General features: G+C 40.8%; 1 protein-coding gene across 1 annotated transcript in view; it reads right to left on the bottom strand.

Annotated features, from left to right (window-relative positions):
- Positions 1 to 763: 763 nt before the first annotated feature.
- Positions 764 to 16,325, bottom strand: part of epha10 (EPH receptor A10) — a 161,711-nt gene continuing 146,149 nt past the window's right edge. Inside the window, exons 10-18 of the mRNA XM_026156066.2 lie at positions 12,617 to 12,742; positions 11,291 to 11,476; positions 8,724 to 8,785; positions 8,122 to 8,238; positions 7,336 to 7,422; positions 6,851 to 7,003; positions 4,411 to 4,601; positions 4,144 to 4,308; positions 764 to 3,182 (exon numbers count right to left, since the gene is read on the bottom strand). Coding sequence (XP_026011851.1) covers positions 3,068 to 3,182; positions 4,144 to 4,308; positions 4,411 to 4,601; positions 6,851 to 7,003; positions 7,336 to 7,422; positions 8,122 to 8,238; positions 8,724 to 8,785; positions 11,291 to 11,476; positions 12,617 to 12,742 — 1,202 coding nt within the window. The 3' untranslated portion in view covers positions 764 to 3,067. The remainder of the gene's footprint in view (positions 3,183 to 4,143; positions 4,309 to 4,410; positions 4,602 to 6,850; positions 7,004 to 7,335; positions 7,423 to 8,121; positions 8,239 to 8,723; positions 8,786 to 11,290; positions 11,477 to 12,616; positions 12,743 to 16,325) is intronic.

Here is a 16,325-nt window from a genome sequence, read left to right as displayed (position 1 = left end):
TCAATAGGTCAATAGCAGATCTTGTGGAAAGAGAAGGCTCTTGCACGCCGACTGAAACAAATCCCAGGGCTTTGCTGGAGGGCAGGTGGTAGTCACACGCAGTGACACTGCTGCGGCCTTGACCTGAGAGAATATGGTTTCGATTTTCCTTTTGTTGCATTGTGAACTTTGAGAGGTTAAAAGCAGTTTAAGTGACTCGGCTTTACTTTTTGAGAAGTGATAGCTAGTCTCTCTATTTGAAGCTTGGCAATAATGTGGTGTGTCAATTCTAGTGCTGAAACAACAAATGAGTGAGAAGGCGAGAGATTACTTTCAAAGGTAAGGGTTGCTCAACATTGAAATTTGATAAACTGGAAATTTGAATCTTAAATGTAACACCCTCATTTACTGTAGAATTTCACATCTATGATGTTTTGCTGAGTTATATTTTTATGAATTGTATTGCGAAACAAACTGATATCAAGGGTTGCATGAGAATACTGGGCAGTTTAGTGTGTCTAAACTGGTTAGTTTGCACTGTATGTATGTATACAGTATGCTTGGTTTGAAGTACAAAGGTGAATTAAGTGACTCTGAGCATGGCACGGTTGTTGTTGCCAGACGGGCTACTCTTAATATCCCAGAAACTGCTGATTTACTGAGATCTTCCCACACAGTCGTCTCTAGTGTTTACAGAAAACTCCATAATAAAATGAGCTGGGATAAGACTATCCAATCTAAACCTCAACATCTGACATGGAAGACAACGAGGAAAAAAATGTGCTCGTATTGGAAGTTTTTTAATAACACATTTCAATATTGCAACAGCCATCAGATTTTCTCCTAACGGGTAAAAATCATTTAAAAACTAACAAAAACAAAAGAAACTTTTTTTTTTCCAGTTGTATATTCCAAACATCAGAGTTTCTTGGCTATTGCCCTAAAGTCAAACAAATAAAACCCTTACACAGTGAGCAGATATTATATTCAACACATTGTTCTTCAAACAAATTATAAAAATAGATTTAGCATTTTCAAATACATATATACAATATTAAACATATACTTAATGGTCACAGCAACATATTGGGGGACAGGGCGGGAAACATCTCCGGTTTCATTCATCGTGGTGAAGAGGTCCAGGCTGTTTTGTAGTCTCGTGTGTCTGTTTTAAAGGTGTATTTTTGGATATGTGTGATGTGTTTTATAGCAAAAGGAGGGACATTTTTACCAAATTGAAATCCTTAACTTTATTCCAATTAATTTTTGCACCTTCTACTGTGAATCTGTAATGCCCCGATAAATGTCTTCCCCAACCAAATGGAAAAGCCAGATTGCTGTACACAGGGAATTCTGGGAGTTAACTGGAAAAAGTGTAACCATATAGTCTGATGGAGCATGATATTAACAGCAACATAAATTTAAACCTGACAATCCAATCGCAACCAAAAGGAAAAAAAAATATCATTGATGTTCTGTAATACTGTATCCGTACTGCAACACACACACACACACACACACACACACACTGTAATGTGTATACAGCAAATCTAAACGGTAATGAACCTAAAATCAACTGTTGCAAATCCAGCGTATAGAAATACACAGATACTGTGTGCTGACAGTAAAAATCCTCCAGTGTTCCTCTCACTTCCTCTTTACAAAATAATTTGTTCAGGTACAAACTCACAGTCGAAATAAGTCAACGGAACAAAAACGAAACAAGACAACTGCTTTGCTCAAATTATTATTTTTTAAATACTTAAGTTTAAATAAACCATCCCAACATCCTCTCTGGAGAGGTCTGTGTTGCAGTCTGTAAACATAAATAAATATGGATAAATATCTAAAATCAGACCACCTTCCAGAGATAGCCCGAGTCCTATACAGAGTAATAAACATTGTAGTGAGAGCCTTTGGAGAGGAGGATCGTGTTATCCAGATGAAATCCAGCAAACTAAAGGGAACGATTTAAGCTTTAAATGCACACAGAAAGCATGGAGAAGAAGAGAAAGATATAGGGAATAAAGCAAACGTAGTTAGGAGTAGCGAAACAGACAGCGACGTACAACAAATTCATGAACAATCAAAAACACATTTTCAACCCTTTGCTTTACAATTTCATCCTGCAGCGATTGTTTCACCATCAGTAGTACCAAACAGGATAAATGAATGCTGATATCCCTGCTGAAAGAAGAGCATAATATCAACACAAATATTTTACTTAAGTCCGTTCATGCCATGAGCAAACTTTAGATAACGTATATAGCACTACAATGAATCCTCGCCCCTCTCATTCTGCCACTTTGCGGCTCCATCCAACCTCCGGCTTCACTAACCTGAATAGCACGGTCTTCCCAACCTGCTGCTTTGAAAACGCAAGTTACATTCCAGCCATGTTTATTCTTTAGAGTATTTCTTTACCATCTGATATGAGATCAGCTTTGACCGTTCTTGATGTGATTCTGTATCTTCGTAGTAAATCAGTTCCTGTTGATGTGAAATCAGCTGTGCTAGTTCTGAGGCATTGTTTTGACCCAAGGCCAATAAAATAGTTCCCTTCATCGAGAATATCTTGGTTTTAGTGAATTTATGTTGTAAAGGGATATTTCACCCCAAATGTTCACGTGTCTTCGAGCTGTAGTTCAAAATTGCTGTGCGCGTCTCTCCCACAGATCAGAGTTCGGCTTCAGACAGAGACATTTTTAATTTGTCTTTATGCGCTGATCTAGAACCAGTAAGATGGAGCCAACGCAGGCGTTGAAGGTCAAAGTGCAGATAGAGGTCACAAAAAGTCACATGACATCACTCCTCTGCTATCCCCCCCCGGTTATGACATGAACACAATGTCACAACTGATCGCAGTCTTCAAGGGGGACTTGTTGAAAAGAGAAAGGAAGGAATAAAGGAAGGCATGAGGAAGTGTGGGAAGGAGGAGTAAATAGATGAGTGCAGTTAGCTGAAAGATCAGCTCATCTATCTTTATGTATGGAAGAGCTCTCTCTTTCTCTCTCCTCGCCTCCACCCCATCATCCATCTGCACACATGTAAGGATCTGCAGCAGCACGAGACTAGGTGAGTTGACCGTTTAGACCTGCACACCACGCCCGTGCATTTGGATGACCTGGGCTCTCAGAGTCTGGATGGCAGCCAGTATCAGCTTCTGGTGCTCCAGGGAAGTGATGCCAAGGCTCAATACATCTCTGTGAACACAAGATTTACAGAGATCAGAAGATGTGGATTGATTGTTTTTAACGATGTTTCGCTTTTATGATTTTTGTTTAACAAAGATGTAAGACTGAAAAGGCAGTTTTAGTCAGCTTACTTTAAAATGCAAGCCAAACCCAAATGTTAAAAAACATGATGCAGTGGAATTCTAATCCTTTACGCTAAAAAAATACACCATTACTGTATGTTTGACCTAACAGTAAGGACACCAGTTATTGCAGAAACATTTTTCTGTAGCAATCTTTATATGAAACAGAATGAGGCTGCACACATATGTTTTCAGGGAATACCACTTCCAGTTTCTTAAATGTATTCGTTTGCGTCTTTATATTAATTCAGCACAGACGCCCAGCTGTCTTAGATATGGCTGACGCAACTCTCTGACACACACCCCTGAGCTCAGATGGGAAAGACGTCATTTTAGATTCAGATTAAGAGATTAATCTCAGAGTTCACTGGGTCAGTTTGACACTTTGAGGCTTTTAGAAAACTGGAAAGGTCTGCTGCTTCTTAGAAATTCCTTCACTGTTAATACTCAACACTGTAAATAAGAAACTCGTGTTCTTCGTGTCAAATTTTTTTGACACGAATGGTATAACATGTATGGTATAACAAGTGCCATATTTAGACATATTTAAATGGAGCTAAAAAGGTTGGTGTCTTCTGTGACATCTCATTTTTTTATATACAGTTAACATGTTTTATTATAAGTAAGTTATCTAGTAAATAAACAGCCAAATATTTGCTCAAACACAGGGTGATGTCTCCTTACCTACATATATCTTATAAACACTGATTCAGTTGCTTTTAAAGTCTTGAATATTAGCAGTTTTTTACTGGAATGAATTCGGCTTCTTATTCTTTTATTAAGGTACCCTTCTGTTAAAAAAATGTAATGAAAAGGTCACACAGTCAGAATTGTACAAAACTACTCACTGTACAGTCATTCGTGCCACAGACTCCAAGTAGCAGTATCCCGCAGCAGTGAAGTTGTCCTTGTATCGGCCCATGTCTACTGCATCCAGCCACTCTCCAACAGAGTTAAAAGATGGGAAGGTGGGGAGAGGCCTGTCAGCTAGTGTAATGGATGAACTCAGGGTTCTATAGTGGGGGAAATAACGATTAAGGCTTTGTAAAAGTAACTTTTTAAAAAATTTATACATTCAAGGATCTACTCCAACTCATGTAGTCATGAGACTGTACCTTCGCGCCAGTGTGGAGGAACCGATACCATCAGGCGAGCGAATGCTCTTGCTGAGGGCCGAGTGGATCTGACTAAAGCTGGGCCTCTCCGTCCTCTCCTTCTGCCAACAGTCCAGCATCAGCTGATGGAGATGTGGAGGGCAGTTAACTGGAGCTGGCAGCCTGAAACCGTCCTCGATGGCCTTTATCACCTACGCACAGAAAGAGGAAATCGATAATATCAGATTAGAAATTAGTTTTGTGATTTTCCAGTACTCATGGTATAATTGGATACATTCTTAAAGAGCATGTCTGAGTGGTAGGGCAGAGTGGGAGAGGTGAACGAGGATGTAGAGAAGTTTTGTCCTACTTTCAAAGTTCAATAAGATGCTTAAAACCTTTTCCCCTTGCAGTGGACTTGCTTAGTTGCCAAGAATAGAAGTCTTACAGAACAGAACAGAAGACTGTATAGGTCACACGTGGAAAAAAAATATTAAATAAAAGTACATAATAATCACACTACCTAGAATGTCCCACTGTATGGCTTAAAATCTAAAACTGACCTTGCAAGCCTGCGGCAACTGTAATACTTAGATTTCACAGAGATATCATCACCCTAATATGAGTGGAATACATTATGTTTTTGGTAATAAAAAGGCTCCAGAACTGTACAGCAGGTATGCAATCACAGAGGGGAAAAAAGAGCCCCTGCAAATTTGTTCACAACTAACTGACGCTGTATGCAGACTTAACGGTCAGTTAGTGTGATATCCACTGTCACTTGGTGTACTTCACACGATACTTACTGGGTATCACAATAACAGCACCTTTTCATTTCCAATAATACAATATGCGGTAGGTCTTTGAATTGGGGGGAAAAAAATCAAACCAGCCAAGTTTGAAATACCAGAAACATCAAAGCAATGAAACAAACACTCCATTAAAAAGTCTGTGCTTTCTTAAATACTCCCCAAAAGATAAACTATCAAATTTCAGAAAATGTTTAATCTCTGCTCAGCATCATCACCAGGCCTCTGAAAACTCACTGTCTTCAAACAGCAGTGCTTGAAAGCATCCTTCCAGACTCTTGATGTTCTTTACTGCTCCATCAAGCTAATGTCGCCCCCTATTAAAAATCATTCACTCAAACACCCCACGAGATATTTCCTTTCAGTATATCTAGGGACATGGGATATATCCTCCACCGCAACCACTCTAAGAAATACAATCTCCTTAAAGGAGGCAATAAAGTCTGAGAATAATCACAAAAATGACATCCATCAGCAGCATTAATTCCTAAAACACTCTCTTCTCTCTCTGCCTACCCGGCCACCCACTTCCCCACTCCACCATCCTCTCAGCCCCTTAAGCTTCTATCTCAGTAAAGAGCATTCATAAAATGCTTTTCAGCATTTGACATTTTCCATTTAATCAGAGCCAGTAGGTAAAGGGCACGACGGATCACAGGTGGACAGGCCGACCAACAATTCCGTTATGATATAATGTATCAATTTAAAGTGGATTAATATCCCTGGCGCTCTACAAGCTTGATCTTTGCCCTCTCAATTGGAAAGTTTGATAATATAAACCAGGCTGAGATGAAACTTTCGCCAGCTTTATAAAAGGGCACTAACAAAGAGTATTAAAAAGCTACCTATTCTTGTGCTCGCTGAATAACTCATGCATATTAATTTGGGACATTCAAAAATGGAACATGCAAGTAATCAGTTGCTTTACGCGTAGCTGCCTGCAGAAAATGTAGTCTTTATGATAAAATTCATTTGAAAAGGCATTAGGATGATGAAAAATAATATGTCTTGAAAAAAGCTCTTTGCTGATAATGCCTGGAGTGTCACTGGCCTCACTAATAAGAAAAGCAGTAACAAGGATCTGCTGTCTGTTGTCTCATATGCAGACCTGTATCCTGCTTTCAGCTATACTATAGAGGCATGACATCCTTAAAAAGGGGGAAAATATAAACCTCTTTTTTAGGACAAAGAAAAAAGAGTGACAAGGAAAATGGGTCCACCCACAGTGACTTTTAAAGGTTGCTAGTGGTGGCAGGGTCCTATTAACTGGACAGTCACTCCCCTCAAATAGTGCTTTACATTTCTTGAAATAAGCTGACTATTTTCTGAGAGATTTTCTACACTTAATAGCAGGGTGGCAGCCAGGGATAGGCAGTGGACACTAGAAGGGGGTCAATGCATCCTTAAGAGAAAACAGGATTGGTCATGGAGCTGAAGCAGACTTAAAGAGGGGGACTTAGGCCCTGCAATAGCTCTCAGAGGTACTGTGGCTTCTCGGTTTTCTATTAATAAGATGCATGGTGGGCACAGATAGAAAATTCATTGATAAAAAAAAATTAGAGAGCGGCAAAAGAGAGAGGTAGGGTACAAAAGTATAGAAATTAATATTGAAATTGGAGCAAGGAATATGGAGAATTTAAATGCACACTTACATCCTGGTTGCCCATATCCCAGTAGGGTCTCTCGCCATAGGACATGACCTCCCACATGACAATGCCAAAGCTCCAGACATCTGAGGCAGAGGAGAAACGATGGTACTGGATGGCTTCTGGAGCGGTCCACAGCACCACACTTTTCCCTCCATGCTGGCGGAGAGGAACAGGAGAGGTAAGACAAGATGTAAAAGTGTGTGGAGAGTTCACCAAAGTAAAGCTTTAATATTCTCTTTGAAAAGCTTTGAGCATATTTCCAGCAGATCAAAGGAACTGTTAGGAGATTGGGTTCACCTTGGACTGAAATCCTAAAATAACCATAGAAACACTGGATTTTTCTCCCCCTCTACCTCAAAGCCCACGTGACCTCACCTGAACTTGACATAACATATGATAATTCCCATTTGATCAGACTCATTAAGAAAATATGCCCTACATGTGTGAGTTATAAGATGTATAAGGTTGCAGAAAAAATGTTATCTCACCAGCGTGGTGTAGATGGCCTCTATTTTGTCCTCCTGAAGAGGTCTGAAGCCAGACACCTTGCAGCCAAGGTTGGAGTTAACCAGCACCTGCGATTTGGAAAACAGGCTGATTAGCATGGCTTACATTTGGAGGGGAAATGCTCACAGTATGAGAGCTCACTACCCTGGTGGGCAAAGCTCTTATCACACCAGAGACAATTGATTGTTTACAAGAACAGATGTTCCTGATTTTCCACAACATGACCACTGCATCTGTAGTTTGATAGACTGCCTCTTCTATGAAAGACAAAAAACCAAACAAAACACACACACACACACAGTCGTGTTTTCATATCCTTGTGGGGACATCTAATTGACATAATGCTTTCCCTAGTCGTTTACCATAACCGTAACCACCAAAAATAAAAGCCTAACTCTAACCCTAACCATAACCTAATTGTAACCCTGACACTAAAACCACATTTTGAGTCTCAAAAATGCCTTCAAACTTGTGGGGACGGGTTTTTTGTCCCCATAAGGGGTGTTGGTCCCCACAAAGATATGTAAACATGGTACACACACACACACACACCCCTAATGAAACGTGGGTGACACAATAATTTAGACAGTTTTGTCTAATTTTCAGCTTCATGTAGTCTTTCAGTAAAAAACCTACAGGTGAGTGCTTTCAAAGATGTTTGCAGACAAGAACGAATTGTAGTCTGCAAAAACTCATTATAGAACACGACATCCTGTTCATCACACCATACCTGTCCTCTATCATCTACTCCCACCTGCTCCCCTTACCTTGTGCGCGGCGAGCCGTTTGTGGACAAAGCCCATTTCGGTGAGGTACTTCATCCCCGACGCCACTCCGGTCAGCAAATCCATCAACTGCATTATACTCAACTGGCCTTCATGTTTCTGAGGTTACAGAAGGAAAAAGAGAAAGATGAAGAAGAGGTGGGAGAGAAGATTGTGAGCAGGCTGAATGGAAGGGGGAGAAAAAAAGCACATCTGCCTCTGCTTTACAATGTTGTGCTTGCTGAGCTGAAAACCTTTATTTGGAGAATAAAAACAAACAGGCCATTAATTCATATCATTATAAACCACAGTGAAGTGGTTCACAGAGCAAAGGGGCACACTAACAGTTTACAGAAGCTTACAGCAGCTTTGAGCAGAAACACTCCATTTGTGCAGTTAATTATGCTATGTTTTCCTTATTACAGTAATAAGCACAAGAATTGCTGCCCTAGGACCACATTATATTAACGGTATATTTAGGACAAGTAGAACAAAAGTGTTGTTAGTGCAGCTGCTTGAAAACAGAGAGTAGTAATGAGTAATTACAGTTTAATAATGAGCATCAGCACATATATTTAAGATGAATGCACAGTAATGAAACTTACCCTAAGGAATGAATCTAAGGCTCCGTTAGACATGCACTCCACTATGATCATCATGGTGTTTCCTGGACAAAGACATGACAGAGGGCATATATGAACAATTGAAACGGGGATAAAATTGTGAAGTCAAGGGAAAAAGGGAAGCAATAGCATGATAATAGAGAGATTGGGAATAGGGAAGGAATAAAGTGAGTCTAGTCCACTTGGCAAGCATTGTGCGAAGCCATTCTTCACTCGGTGAACTGTAGTGAAGCCTGGAGAACCTGTGCGCTGCCCTGGCTGTCTCAGCAAGTTTAACGACCCTGAAACACTCACACACGCACGCTCTTACTGTGCACAATAGCACGCGCTCATATACACTACACGCGTGCTCACACACATACTGTGCCGAGGCCCAGATGGCAGGGATCCAGTAGTGCTATGAAGTGCACGGAGGAGGGAAATGAAAATAAAACTGCAGTTGTTGGAAGGGAGACGAAAGGAGGAAAAGATTGCGGGAGGTTGAGACAGTAAGATAAACCTTGACAGATATGTAAACAACTTTACATCTACAAACACATATTCTAGGATGGAAAGGTGGTCTGATCAGTCCTGACAGTTTATGCAGGCATAATACAAGAATGATAAATTGCCACTGTAAAATCCCCGGTTTCCAGTTTCCCAGCATTACTACGCTTTTAGGAAGCTATTTGAAAAGGTTACCAAATATGCTGTGGGAAGCGAGAGCCAGGGATGCTGCCATAATTTGCCAGCCATCATGTAATTAATGTGAGCTGGATAATGAGTCTGTGGTTGAACGGGCTTGCGCAGGGCTGGAATGGCCGATGTATTCAGCTACAACCATGGACCGAGTAGAATCATATTCTGTTTTAAAAGATGTCACGAATGTGGGCAGATTCTGAAGGGAAACAAAAACACAGAAGACACACTTTGAAACATATCTAAAAGCAAAGTCTTGACCTTTGTGGCACGGTGATGTTTTAAACTTTGGCAAAACTCCATCAGTCTATATAGAGACGAGAAAACAAAGCCTAGTGAAGCAACTTGCGACGTGGGAGCAATGTCACATTTTCTTGTAGGAGAACAAAAAGCCATCATAACCCATTATGCAATATGTCATAGTACTGACTGAGATGAGATGGCTATGCAGTAAAAATATGTCTATTTCTTGTGGTTATCTACAAGAACATCTTTGTTTGCAGTCCTGCTACCAGCTGTTCCAGGTCTCCCACACTGATTTGTTTTCTGCTACTCTCACTTTTTTTGATAATGATTATAATAGGTTTAAATAGTGACTTCATTGATCACCCATTTAACACATGCCTCTAAATTATGAATAGAAAGATTAGTATAGAACAAAGGGACAATAGGTGGTATTTTGCAGGTGAGTGAGATGTATTGGGCGGATGGAAGGGGGGCTAAATAAGAATCCGGTGGGGGCGTAAGTGATGTAAAGCAGGTGATTTGTAGTCTAACGGCATGTGGGCGTGCGTGGGTGTGTGTGCAAAGATTTGTGATTTCATGCCAAGTGAAGAGGCAGGCGAGCAGGTGTGTGTGTGTTTGTCAGTGATGGTAAAGAAAAAGTGAGCATATGGGACAGCCTTTTTGTGTGTGTGTGGTGAGGAGTGTGCATGTGGGTTTTCGATGAATGTGTGTATGTGTGCATATGATGGTGGGAGGGATTGGAGTGCATCTCAGGGCCCCGCTGGGTCTCTAGCACCAATTACTGTACCCTGCACATCTGCTGCCATCCTACTGAGCACAGAGTGTGCTGGGGCACCGTGCCCACACACACACACACACACACACACACACACACACACACACACACACACACACACACACACACACACACACACACACACACACACACACACACACACACACAAACATCACCAAAAAGCATCGCAGCGGCAGTAACAAAAACTTCACAAACTCCTTAAAGCTTCTCCCTTCAGCTGCCATTCCCATTAACCTCTACCTCATCTTCTGTGACTCTCATGTCTCTTTCGTCAGTCTCCTCCCTTCAAGTTTTTTTCCCCCACTCTCCTTCCATTCTGTTTTCGCTCTTGGACCTCAATTGCTATCTGTCAGCAGAAAATAGACCTTGATGTAGCTCCGCTGCTGCTAGCACAAGGCATCCATCTACCCACCCTGCTTTCTCCTTTTCAAACTTTACTTCTTGTTCCATCCTCCTCTCTTGCCCTCTTTGCTGTAAGCGCTGACCCCCTCCACGTGTGAGTTATTGAGGTATCTGGAGTGTCTTAGTGCTCCTCCCAATCCTTGTCCCTTGCTACTCCCTTTTACCCTCTCTGTATGCAATTTTAAGATGCTTAAATCCCAATTACCCCTTTTCAACAGCCTTACTTCCTTCAACAACTGAGCTGGTCAAACTGTAGAATTTTTCCCTGATCCTTGGATTCCTACGTTTTTTTCCACTCTGTGCTTCTTTTCATCTATACCCATTTTCCTTTGTTTTCCCATTCTTTTCCCAGTGGTATCCCCTTACTACTATACTACCTTTCTGTTTCTGCTCTCTGCACAATATCCCTCTCTCCCTCCTTTCTTACCAGTGGTGATAACGCCCTCCAGCCGGATTATGTTAGAGTGGTCAAATTGCCCGAGAATGCCAGCTTCGCTAAGAAAGGAACGGCGCTGCTTGTCAGAACAACCAGCCCTTAACGTCTTTATGGCCACAGGCAGCTCCCTCTTACTGGGCAACTTCAGGCAGCCACGGCACACCTCCCCAAAGTCACCTGTGGGGAGAGACAAACAGAGGTCGTGATCAGTGTCAACGGATGCACAGAAAGAGAGCGCTGAGGGAGAAAAACATCAAAAGAATGCGAGAAGAAATGAGTAAGGGTTAGACTGAAGGGGATAGAGGGGGAAGCCAGACTTAGATGAAGAAATACTACTTCATGTTGGGAAGAAAGAGTGATGACATTGAGAGAAAAAGATGAAATACAAAGGGACCAAAGAGAGATCAAAGATGGAGTAGAGTGCAGTTGAAACACTGAAGCATCTACTAGAGGCAAATACAATAGCCACAATAGTTTAGCGCAATTTTGGCAAAGGTCTGCAAGTTCCCAAATTTGATTGAACTGGATGCCAATTCAGCCTCAAAGCAGATTCAGAGAAAGTGCAAAAAGACACAGAGTTGACTTTGAAAGGTTTCTAATACTTTTGGCTTTCTTTTTAACACAGGACAATATATTTTAGCATTTTTGCTATAATATTTGGAAAATTAATGGATTAAAATTGGTTGTCATTCATAATTTCTACTGTGCTATATACTGCTTTTGATTATATCCTCATTCCTAAAATGCATTTGCATGCTTAGCAAAATCTAAATGAAACAGAGGGAGTTATTCAACACAATCTATTTAATATTTCATGTAGCATAAATATTACAAAGACAACATGAGAGATGGATTTATTTTTGTTTAATTAAAAAAAATATTCATTTTAAATGTAATGCCCGCAACATGTTTTTGTTCACTACTTTTTTGAACAGGAAACGCTCACTGTAGTTATGATTCCAAAACCTCTCAAAGCAGAAATATTATCCAGCAAGTTGCCTTTTCAGATATGGAAGCTCACATGTCATGTGCACTAATACTACAACAAACTAGATGCTATTTTGTTAAACCACAGTATAGCTTTCTAGTTCTCCTCAATCTTAAAGGAGCTTGGAGCTTAAAGGATGAACAACATGTGTACAGTTCCATTGAATATGTACAATGACAGTAAAGGGCTTTTCTATTCTTCTATTCTCTTCTACCCCACTCTAAAATTGCTGAGCCCACGCACCCTTTCACCGAGTGGTGAAGTCCTCCACCATCATCTCTGGGATGAATAGTGGAATCTGAGATGCTTTCTTGTGTATAATCATGTACCTGTGTGCACAATTCTCTCGATCTTGATGCTCGAGTTGTCCAGCTCTTTGGCAAAGGCATGGACAGCCTGAAGTAGGTCTTCGCAAGTCTCGGGGTCAATGTAGGTCCTCCGTGTTGGGATCTTAACTGCAGTGGTATAAACACACAAAAATATTTATATAGTTTTAAAACTGGTGATATAAAATGAGACATGTGTTTTCTACACTTTGTAAGACATTACATCATTTATTGTGCACATTCTTTATAACGTCTGAAGTACCCAGCAGCAACATATCCACATTAGATATAAAGAAACACTCCCAGACTGGCTGGACCTCGCTCTCAACACAAAGCAAAGCATTTCTAAAGTCTGCATCGCTTTGTGCTCTACTGAGGCTACCATCAGTGAAAGGAATTGCTATGTCTGTCTCCTTCAAGAAAGACTTTCTCTGTGTATGATAGTTGAACATTAGACCAAAATGTTGTGTCTGGGAAGAAGGCTTTGCTCTTTGATCTCCAGCCTGAAATCAATACCAGAGTTTTACCATTGATGTTTGAAAATGCTGAAAAGCTTTCTTCTATCAAACTCTACATAGCTCTATATAACTGTAGGGTTAAGGTAAATATCTCAGTTCTTAGTCAGTTTTTCAAGGTTATAATAGCCAAATATAACCCATAATGCAAAGAGATGATTTTGGGGGGGGGGGGGGGGGGTCTGTCATTTTATTTAAAGGATGGAAAAAATAACATATACTTCCATTTCTTTATTCATAACTCGCCTTACTCTCCGTTTTATTTGTTGTGACCTTGCAAACTCCTGGGAGACAAAGTAAGATCAAAGGCTTTGAGTGCTCAAGTCTTACTGGGTTTCCTCCACAAGGCTTTATTCAGATCACACGGCTCTTCCACAAGGGTTTTTGTCTTTTCAAAATGTTATCGCTCTAACACACACATACGCAGGCAAAATAACAGACACACACGACCAAAATACAATCTTCAGTCAGAAACTGGGACAAGCATAATAGACTTAAAAATGCTGAGGCAGAGAAACCTTTGTCACATGGTGCTTATAGTTGCCTTGCTCCTTTGCTGTAAGTTTCACACTCTAGGTTAAAAGAAACCCTCAAACCGCAATGTTGAAAATAAAAAAACAAACCCCAAAACAAAAATACTTCTACGTTAAAACTGGATGTGTTTTAACTTAGTAATTCAAAAATTACTTAATAATTTTTCTCTGACATATCCACACAAATTGCCTCATTTCTTTTACCAGCATCTACAAAATCACTACTGTGAGGCTAATGAGACACAATAATTGGAAATTTTACCTGACATTTAGAAATGAAAGGGATATCGACTCCAACTAGACTGTACACAACAAAATAAACACTACTTGGTTTCTCAATGAGCCTTAGTTTTCTTTATCAGCTAACTGCCTGTTGTACTTACTGAATACCAATGGTAAGAAAATAAACTTGCCAGCAGGTAGTCAATGACCATTAACCAGTGTATTATAGCTCTCAGCTGGATGACCTTTGACTCCTGTTACTACACTTTAAGGCTAATCTTCCAGGAAAAGGCCTGGTAGTACTCCCAAAAGCAGCACAGAGGCTCTCAAATGTGATTACAGTTTCAGATTGACCTGAGGGAAACTGTACTGGCTGCTTCAAAACGGCTTATTGATCTACCACACACACATGCTTACTTGTGCGAACAAACACACATGCTGATATGCTTCTCTCTGTGTGTGTGTGTGTGTGTGTGTGTGCGCAAAGCCGAAAGTGCACTTATGAAAGTGCACTTTTGGCACTTTCATAAGTGCAAAAAGTCCAACACTTTTATTCAAGTGTTGGACTGAATGTTCTTTCCTATAGTAGCTTAAAATCAGACATACACACACAAATGCACAAAACACATAGCATCTGGGTTGGAAACATGAAGCTGAGCCTTAAATCTGCATTCTATCTAAAGGCCACCAGATGGCGATACTTGTGGTTGCAATAAAGATTTCCTGTCTTACAGACGTCGATGGGAAATCAGCTGACCTCTGGGTTTATGGGCTCAGTCATGCATTTTGAGACTATTTTGTAAATTTTGTTCATACCATGTTTCAAAATGGAGGATTACCTGTGGTATGAAAGCACGCAGTCATTGGCTTACAACTTGTCATTACCCAATGAGCACGCAGTTTCACAGTCAGACCCACCCCTTCCTGCCATATCCGTTTTTTTCCCCCTCTAGCAAAGATGGAAACGCTCATCTTGAAGCTTCACAGCAGGACTTCAAAACCCAGTGCGTAATATCACAAATACAACATTACATCATACATATGCCCACATACCAGGAAAAATCTCTACTCCAGTAAGGACTTAATCTTCAATCTGCATTTGTAGTATAAACTGTTCAAGGTCAGTCTGCTTGAATGTTCTTCCATCCATCCTCTTCCGCTGATCTAATTCAGAGCTGTGAGGGGACCAGTTGCCATAGGCTGAGTACATCCTGTACAAGTCGCCTGTCTGTCGCAGGTCTACTTGACTATAATCAACACCCAACTTTTCAAGGTTAACTAACAAATAGCTTTGTTAGCAAAGTCACCTTTGTAGCATTTAGCTTTTCATGTTCATCCATCACACATGCACTGCAGCAGCTGGTTAGATTCAGGGTTCACCGAGTTACTGCTATAGGCACACTCGAAGGGAAACTGAAACATATTCAAGAACATTTTCTTTCATTATAGACAGAAGAACACAAACTTCTTTGTGTCTTTCTCCGTTCATTTTCTTACACACCTTCTCTTGCCGTCGCTCTCTTATGCAGAGTCAGACTATCGATGGCATTGCAAATGAGTCACGAGCCTCTTCTCCTCGCATTCATGGAATATGTGCTGAATATTTCTAGGTCACATACTCTGACATAAAACTAATATTCTGAGCAGTGTCACTTATGATGAGTCTCCTTCTCTGCCAGTTCACCTCATCACACTTCATCCCTCAAACCTCTTAGTGCGCCCTTCACTCACTCACTCATTTCCCCTCCTTCTTCCTCTACTTTATTACTCACACGCTCATTTATTCACTTTTCGTCTCTCTTCCCCTGTCCTCACGCGTTAATATATGGTTGTAGAATGTGTTTTAAGAGTCTGGCAGGCGAACAGATGGGGAAAAAAAAATCATAACACCCACTACTTTGCGTGCTTCCAGCTCTCGGACAAAGCAGACCTGCAGGAACGCGAAAGCATGCTGCACTGGGTTTGCATGCACGGAACGCAAAACGGACTTTTGTGTTGAATAATGAGGAAAAAATGTTTATATGGGTGTCCAAGTTTCGGAAAGAAAGGTGCGTGTGTGTGTCTCTGAAAAGCAGGCCAAAAATGTTTCGGTGTGTTTCTGTGTTTGTGTATATTACGTGCTTGTCAGCTGTTGGCATGTCTTTGTTTGGGAAGATTTAATTCCCATTCGCATGGCTTCGGCTCATTATTCATCAGACATAGTGCTCCAAACCTCTCTAGAGGGCTCAGTATGCTGGGAGATTAAACAACGCAAATGAGCACGAGCACACGCTTGCGCACTCACACACAATTAAAAAAAAAAGGAGAGAAAGCAAACTCTGCATGCATACACACATAAATAAACTCTAAAACACACACACACACACACACACACACACACACAGAGCCACCACATTAGCAAAGCACTGACAGGCAAACCCGCACACAAACAGGAACAGATAT

This window comes from Astatotilapia calliptera, chromosome 22 (assembly GCF_964374335.1).
Source record: "Astatotilapia calliptera chromosome 22, fAstCal68.1, whole genome shotgun sequence".
In the NCBI taxonomy this organism is placed as follows: domain Eukaryota; kingdom Metazoa; phylum Chordata; class Actinopteri; order Cichliformes; family Cichlidae; genus Astatotilapia; species Astatotilapia calliptera.
Note: the sequence above shows the minus strand (reverse complement) of the source record. Positions and strands in the feature narration are given on the sequence as shown.